The 9130-nt window shown below is 28.8% G+C and overlaps 1 protein-coding gene across 1 annotated transcript; it reads right to left on the bottom strand.

The window, feature by feature from the left end:
• Window positions 1-6580: 6580 nt before the first annotated feature.
• LOC105787451 (protein SPEAR3) lies at window positions 6581-8849 on the bottom strand. The gene is made up of 5 exons (XM_012613878.2): window positions 8386-8849; window positions 8132-8254; window positions 7627-7697; window positions 7472-7544; window positions 6581-6926 (listed from the first exon to the last, which is right to left on the bottom strand). The coding sequence occupies exons 1-5, from the start codon at window positions 8578-8580 to the stop codon at window positions 6825-6827; spliced, it is 564 nt and encodes a 187-aa protein (XP_012469332.1). The 5' UTR covers window positions 8581-8849; the 3' UTR covers window positions 6581-6824.
• Window positions 8850-9130: the final 281 nt, after the last annotated feature.

The following is a 9130-nucleotide window of genomic DNA, read 5'->3' on the forward strand; positions in this document are numbered from 1 at the left end:
AAATTCTATTGTTTCAAAAATCTTATGCGGTAAATATATTGTCATATGAGTAATGTCGTTATCTCAGCTTACTATTACCACATAATACTCACAAAATCTTATGCGGTAAATATATTGTCATATATTAAATTCTATTGTTTCAAAAATCTTATGCGGTAAATATATTGAGCAATGTCATTTTAGTTAATAGATTTAATGATTACCGTTTTAGCTAGGACTAAAATTTTAAATTTTAAAAATGACCAAATGATCGATTTGGAGAAAATGGACTAAATCCACAACTTACGTATAGTGCTAGACTAATAGTATAATTTAACCTAACAAATTTGAAAGTTTGTTGAGTTTTACTTGTCAACTATTCGTTTGTAGGACCGAGATATCGATACCTCTTTTTTAAATCACTTAACCTAATAAAGCTTTATAAAATACAAATTACTAATTCAAAAATCTTTTAAAAATCACATTTGGCTCGTAAATATTAAATAATAAAAATTTAAGAGCTTATTTTCTGGATATGGTGGTCTCGAACCACTGTTTTCGACATCACTGAAAATTGGGTTGTTACATTAGTTACAACTTGAAGAAGTAACTACAGGAAGAAAAATAGAGATGGACACTTGAAAATTATTCACGTAGACCGAAAACTTCTTACGTCTGCAGGATCTTGTCCAACAAGTAATCTATTATCAACAATAAGTACAAGCTATAATCTACGTTCAACTCGATTGTAAACTTACTCTTATACTTTGATCTAAACCAGTCTTCCTCTAAGGGTGCGGTGCAATTCAATATGTTTAGCTTACTTTTTGTCTCATGCTACAGTATCGGTACAATATCTAATCTCACCACCATCGCTGTTTTTACACTAACTACATGTAAACGCACTGCCCATCCAAACCCACCCTAAGTCTTTCTACTTAAAAATTTAAATGTTAATTGATTAACTCGATCAAGTTTGCTAAATGTGGTGCGGTGGAATCTTTTACCTCACAACTACAGTAATTAATCTCACCGTTATCAATATTTTTAACCTTACCGGAGGTAAACGCACCGCTCATCCAAAGGCACACTTTGCACTTAAAACAGTTCCTAATTGAACAAATAAGGTGCTCTTATTTCTACTCTTTAAAAAGATCTTCAATATTCAACATACTGATAAAGATCTTCTATTTAAGAGAACTTCGATTGCATTAAGAGTTTGATTTGAATGCTTATTTGTGTCGATTCTTGTAGATAAAGTCTTCTTAGATAAATTGTTAACAATCTTCAATCTTTAGAAATTAAAGTTCAAAATCAAATTGTTCAAAATATGCCAATGATCAAATAATGCAAATTATAATGGTCTGCCAGTTTTTCCTTAAGTTGCAACCGGCATTGAAGTTGATAGTTATAATTGATATTAATAGAATTTAATTGTGATCATCTAAGTTAAGGATAAAATTTCAAAACTCAAAAAGTAAAAAGAGTAAAACTGATCATATAAGAGTATAGGAACTAAATTTACAACATACACATAATATTTGACTAATAACCTAATTTGACCTAAAAGAAAATATAATATAAAAATGGTTAGAATATGTAATAAGTCCCTTGCTCTTCGTAAATTTGGAATTTAATTCCTTTATTTTTCAAAATTCAAAATTTAGGTCCAATTGTTAATACTGTAAAGATTAGTTTGATAAATTTAAGTTAATTAAAAGTTATTTTTTAATTACATTACTATCAAATGAAGATTCTTTTTATTTCAAGATATCACACTAACAAATTTAATAGTGTTAACAATTGAACTTGAATTATAAAATCTAAAAAATATAAAGAATAAATTCCAAATTTATGAATAATACAACACTTATAACAATAAAAAAAATCTAAACAAAGAATCTCTTGACTTTCAATTCCAACATAGAAAAACATACCTGTCCTCCGTTGACAGAACATTTTTAGGCCAATTCTTACAACTTCCAATGGAAAAAATGGTTTGATGGGCCCAATAGCAAAAGCCCAATGGGCTTGCAAAGCAATAAAATTTTCCCAATTCTCACACATCCCCCATGAAGATATGAAATCTCTCTTTTTAATCTTTTTAGGTTTTGGTAAATGATAATATTCCCTCATTTGTGGGGTTGCTTAATTTAAATTTGATTGATGTTGTGAATAAAATATTGATATAATTACTTCGAATTTGGTGTTATTGTATATAAAATATGAAATGTTGTTGAAATTAGATTAGATCGAATGATTGATAGGACTGTGCTAAAGAGTTTTAACTTTTACAAAACTATAAAGAACTGTTGTATGACCCTTTTGGGAACTTTAAGTTTATAAATTAGTAAAATGGTAAATTTTGAACTTGTATTTTTTTTCTTGGCTTTGTCTCTATTGGTTGAGTCAAGAATCGGAAGACCAATTGATTAAACTAGTGACGAATAAAAAAATAAAAAATCAACAATGTTTTAACCTAGATAAAAAAATCCAGAATTAGAGAATTAGAACCCACATCCTCATAAATAAGAGGATAATGCGTTTCAATGCACTTAAAACCCACATTCTCTTGCATTTGCAACAATGCTCATGTCAATTAAGCTAAGACTCAATCAACAACCTTCATCCATAATTTTAATGGTTGTATATTAGTATATATGGTAGATATTTTTGGTAAATTTAGAGTCAAATAAGGTGAATCAACAACCAAGGGCAAAGGCAAGAAAAAAATTTAGGGGAGCTAAAATGGAATTACAAAAACTTGAGGGGGAAAAAGACTATTTTATCATTATATTAATTTATAATTTTATTATTTTTAATGGATAAAGAAATTTTGGGGGCTTCCTAAATCACTCCTTTGTTTTACCATGTTGAGGGTAATGGCCGCCCATATCTATGCCTAGACACATACATACATACATACATCAGAAACCTTTGGGGGTTGTTTAATTCATTTATAAAGATTCATATTTCGATAAATTTCATTTAAATATTAACGTAATTTATGTTCATTTATGCAATAATGATTATTTAAAGTGCAATAATTTACTTAATACTTTTTTGCTTTTGCAATGAAATCAAAGTTCTTTCATGCTCTCATAGAGGGGAACAAATCCCTATTACTTCCTATTTGCATTTTGCACATATGTCCTTTTTTTTGGAAAGATTTATTAAACTTTTTTCTCATTTTCCCCTTTAAGGAAGAAGGGTGCAATTAACTTTTATCTCATTTTGCAAATATGAACAACTTTTTTAATATCGAAATCTAGCTGTTGTATCATCAGAGTACTATTAGCATGGTGCAGTGCTTCCAAATAATTTGTTTCTAACAACTCATAAGCACTGTACAGCCTAATATTTCTTACAAATCTCAAAAATACCCTGATCATTTTATGTTGACATATGTATAAACCGACAGAATTTAGATTTGGGTTCTATGAAAATAATCTTAATAATCTTTTTGGTCTTTAATAGAAATAATTATAGTTCACATCTATTCGAGAAAAAAAGAAGAGAGTTTTCGCTTTCCACACATAAAGTTCGAACCTGAATTTAATATCAATGTACTTGAAATCCACGTGAAATTTGTCATTAAACAAGCTTATTATATACATACATATATATATATATATTTGTTCAACCTTTTCCCTTTTAACTATAAAATAAGTCGACACACATTTATATTGAGATTTGTATGAAACAACTTGGGTTCCATAAAATTAATCTTTAATAATCCTTTTGGTCTTTGATAGGAATAATTATAATTTGGATGATGTTGAATTATTAATAATGGAGCTGTTTATGGGGGGTATTTTCATAGCTACATTACAAATATTTGAAAGCAAGCAACTTTATGTATAGTGAAAGCACGTCAAGATCACTTGCATTTCTCTTTGTGGTAATGGCAAAACGTGCAGGTAAATTGAGATCATTGGAGCCAATCAATTTTTAAGCTAAATTACATCTTGCTTTCATCATGATAGCTTAGGGTAGAAAAGGGTTAAATACGTTATAAGTCCCTGTATTTGTTTATGAAATTAGATTTTAGTCCCTACATCACTTCTATTTCTAGGAATTAGTCATTCTTCCTTTCAAATTTCAAAATTCAAATCCAAATAATTTGTAAATTTATTGATGTGACATTTTAAAATAAAAAACACTCACTTGATAGTAATGTAATTAAAAATAATAATGTTATAATAAACCTGAATTTAACAAAATAAATTTAATAAAGATAATAGTTGGAACTAAATTTTAAAATCTAAAAATAAAGGAACTGAATTCTAAATTTACTAAGAATACAAGGACTTATAATATATTTTTATAAAATAAAATATCTCAAGTTTCAGCTCAGCAAGATTAGATGAACCCTAGAAAAGGTTTTTATTTTGATTTTTTGATGAAGTAATCATTATAATTATATTATGGGGTTAGCAAGCATTTGAAGATGTATATTTTTTTTTAAATACATGTGAAAAATTACATTCACGATGGCTGCTCCATTAATAGTTGATTCATAACATTCTTTTTCTTAAATATTTTTCAAGTTTGAACTTGGACTTTGATGTTACTACGGATCGTATCGGTTCGGTTCGGTTCGGTTAATTTTTTTTTAGATATTTTGAATCTTTCATCATAATTCAATTCGTTCTTGAATTTTTTCATATTAATTTTGAGTTTTAGATTTTTAGATTTATTTTGATAAAATAGAAATTTTGAATATTATTTAACAAAATTCTAATGTCTTTTTATTATTATAAATGTTTCTAAAAATTTAAGAAATTTTAAATTATTTTCACTATTTTAAAATAAAATATTTAATTTTTATGTTATAAAAAATTAATTATATATTAACCACATTTTTAAATTCACATTCCATAAACTATTTAAACAATTCAATGATTTGAGTCTATTTTTAATTTTTCTATCCCAACCCTATTTGCCACTACACCAATCGCTAGTTGACTGCATGTAGAAAATGCAAAAATAAAATGCAATGAAAACTATGGTGATTCATAAGCTAAAAAAAAATGATATATTGCTTGCTTGATGAAGAATAGTTCATTTATAGGCTTTAAAAAAGAATTCCCCCATTTATGTGTACTGAATTAACATCTCAAATATTGCAGTTTTGGGACTTCTCTTTTTTGCACATTATTGCTCAAGATTTGACACATTTATTTCATTAAAAACCATATATATGACATGGCTCTCTATTATAGAAATCAAATCAAATTAATACTTTAATTATTAAATGAATCAATTTAATTCAACTTTTCTAAGAGGACTGGACAGATACATTCACCTATATACATATATATATATATAGTTTATATCTTCTCCGACAAAGACTTCATTGTTCAAAAAACTTACACGTAGGTTAAAGTAGTACTAGGAAGTCCCTGTATCATAGGGTATTATTAAATAAAATTATTTAATCGTTATACTGTTAAAAAGAATTAAATAAGTCTAAAATGTAGCATAGTTAATATTTACATACGCAAAATGCTTTGAATTTTTTTCAATTTCAGTTCAAATTCCAAACAAAAAATTTTATTTATAGAACTATAACTCTATTTTAATCTGACATTATTATTTGATTCTTTTTTAATAGTACAAAGATTAAATTGATTCTCTAGGTCCCTAGAAAGAAAACTTTTATTGCAGCTAGGAGCTAGCCACTAGAGAAGCAAATTGCATAACAATGAAAGTAATGATCCCTTAAAGTAAACTAAGATGTCAATAATCAAAGTATATATAATGAACTCATAACAACATGAAACTGAGAATCAAATGACTCCTCATAGATTCTCTAGCATTTTGTTTAAAGATAAGCTTTTCTTGTTTGACATAACCTTTAATTCAGTGGTTTGGCCTTGGTCTTAGTCTCATTTCATTGTCTAAAAGGCAATTAAAAAAAGCAGCTAATATTGACCATGAAGTGATCAGTTTTGTTTGCCATAATATATGTTACATGGTATAAGTTCATGTATATATGAAGAACATGATTCCAAAGACATGTCCCAAAATTGTCCCAAAATTGTCCCTTTTCATCACTCTTATCTTAATTGAGAAACCTTTAGTCCCCCACTTTTGTACGTACTTGCTCCTTGACATGTTTTATTATCATTATTTTGAAGTCCTTTCCATCTTCTTTAATAAAGTGATTGACTATGAACAATAGGGACTAATTAAGGGATCAATTCCATCGTATGGGAAAGTATTATAAAAGTTTCTATATTAAGAGTCAGATTACATTTTGTCCATTTTACTTAAAAATGGACAAATTAGTCCATATACGTTAGATCAATAAATAGGTTGGTCTTTGTGTTAAAAATTCCATCCATTTCTACGATTAAAAACTACTAATACATGCACGTCAACATGAGAGATACACATGCAACGCTGCGTGTAACTGTCTACCTATTTCGTCATCCACACCAGTTTTTAATAGGAGAAATAGATGGAATTTTTAACAAGAATGGCCAGTTTGCTCTTTGATCTAAGATATGAGGACTAATTTATCCATTATTTTAGTAAAAGGGGCAAAATTATATTTGACTCCTTATATAAGGAGCCTCCATAGCACTTTCACCGATTTAATCATTGAAATTTTCATTAATTTCCTTGAAAATTCATGAACATAAAGATCAAATTATCACTACATATCTCATGCAGCAGCAACTCAATATTCTACCTTCCTTTTTACACAAGATTCAAAACAAGTTCATCCTTATGCTCAAGTTGTATCTATAAATTGCAAGACCATATTATAAACTTGCAATTCTAAGGTAGGAAATATAAGCATAAAACATTTTTAAGTGGTAGAAAAACATTACTGATTACAGTGATAATCTCAGCTCCAAATCTAACTCTTGTGTTTCACTTGATTCAGAATTTTGACTACTAGACCCCAATGATTTGCTCTTTTTGGGATGTAAATCCTGCAAATATATAGGAAATACAGAATCTTATTAACATTTTACATACAAGGATATGTGGTAAAAGTACCGTAGAGGCTCCTTCACAAAGACTCAAATTACATTTTGTCTCTTTTACTGAAAAATAGAATCTTATTAACATTTTACATACAAGGATATGTGGTAAAAGTACCGTAGAGGCTCCTGCACAAGACTCAAATTGCATTTTGTCCCTTTTACTAAAAAATAGCTAATTAGTCCCTATACATTAAATCAAAGAGTAAACTAGTCCTTTCAGTTAAAATTTTAATCCATTTTTACGGTTAAAAACTAACATGGCAGATGAAATAATTAAGAAGTTGTTATACGTGGAGTGCCACGCGTACATCAGGCCAACATACAAGGGCCAACTTTTAACAGTAAAATAAGATGAAATTTTTAACTAAATACATGTATTTTGAATAGAAAGGCAAAATGCAATTTGACTTTTAATACAAGAGAATCATGGTATTGTTACCAAGTATCAGAATGAATATGTGTATGCATATATATAAATATCTATACAATACCTCAACATGTAGGTTTAAAAGCTGTCTGGTCATGTTTGGTTGTGCATCTAAGATGCCACTGCCAGGGTTCCAACTGTTGCAAAATATTAATTACAAGCCAAAAGAAAATGTATCCATAAATGCAAAGCTATATAGATATGTATGTGTATATGCACCTTGCTGCAGTACTAGGTTGGGAATCACCATAACTGATGTTTGCTCTTTGATCATATTCACTAAGCCCCATCTGTAATATTTAGGTAAAAAATCATAAGCAATCCATACAATTTCTTGCATTTATAGCAATACTCCTATTCACCAACATAGTCATTGATATGTATTTGAAACTGGGGATGACAGCGGGGGTGAAAATTAGCATCTAGGGTTTAGCACCAACTTAAATTCAAATGATCCATATTTTTGTAAAAACCATTTTCATCCAAAACTTGTAGCTGTGATGAACATGGTGATGAGGGAAAACATATACATATTCATACATACACGTACATATATATATTTATTATATATCCACCAAAAATCTTGTATGCCATGGTTTATTATACTCTAAAGCTATAATGGGTGACACAGAAAATCATGTCAAAGAAGCACTCAATTAATGACCCATCAATAAAGAGGATTCAATTGAAATATCTTTGAAGACAACAAATAAAGAACACCCACCATTATGCTAGGGTGGAAACCATAAGAAGCTGAAGAAGTTGATGAAGATGATGAATACGAAAATGAAGAAGATGATGCTACCATAGATGAATAACCAGTTGGATGCTGCATTCTCATATCTTCCTGCATGTACCCAGCACACCAAAAATAAAGAAAACCCATTTTTTCTTCATCAAATTCCACACATTAAACATGATATGTAACCATTTGATGAAATGACCAAAAGAAAATGGATTTTTAGTTTTTTTTTTTACCTGGTTGAAATTTGAAGAGTAAGGACCATGAAATGAAGGATGATAACCCATTTGTTCATTTAACCTTATCTTCTCCAATTGAGCAACACCAAGCCCTCTTTGGGGTTGCTTTGCCTTATCCTTCTTACTTTTCCTTGAAGACCCTCCTCCTCTTTCATTTCCCATGTTTGCTTCTCCATAATAATTGCTACCCATAGTTCTTAAGCCTAATATATGTTTATACCCGTGTATATATACGAGATATATAGTTTAGCTTTGCCAATCCCCAAGCTTTTTTCTTTCACTTGCAGAGAAAAAAAGGGTTGTTCAGAAGAGAGATGGTGACAAGGGAATCAAAGATACCTCCCCACACTGCCTTTTTTTAAATTTGTTTCAAGCAAAGTAATTATTGCATCGCTGGATCAGATTTTGTACAGATTTATTTGCATATATATTTATACATACATAGATTTTCTGCCTCCACTTCCTCTCTTTTGCTTATTTCTTTGAATTACTTTCCTATATTATTTTTTTTTTGTAATTTATTGGTATGATTATTGATTTAGTCAATTAAAATTTAAACGCTTTTCTTTAATTTAAAAGTTAAAAATTATAGATCTCAATAATTACATTAAATATTAATAAAATTTAAATTCGAATCAAATTAAACCCTAAACTGAAAGGGTAATTTTTCTAATATTGTTTTCTTCTATTTACGTTACTAAAGTGTTATTTCTTTTAGTTGATTAGGACTATGAAAGCGATT

This window comes from Gossypium raimondii, chromosome 7, assembly GCF_025698545.1.
Source record: "Gossypium raimondii isolate GPD5lz chromosome 7, ASM2569854v1, whole genome shotgun sequence".
NCBI lineage: Eukaryota > Viridiplantae > Streptophyta > Magnoliopsida > Malvales > Malvaceae > Gossypium > Gossypium raimondii.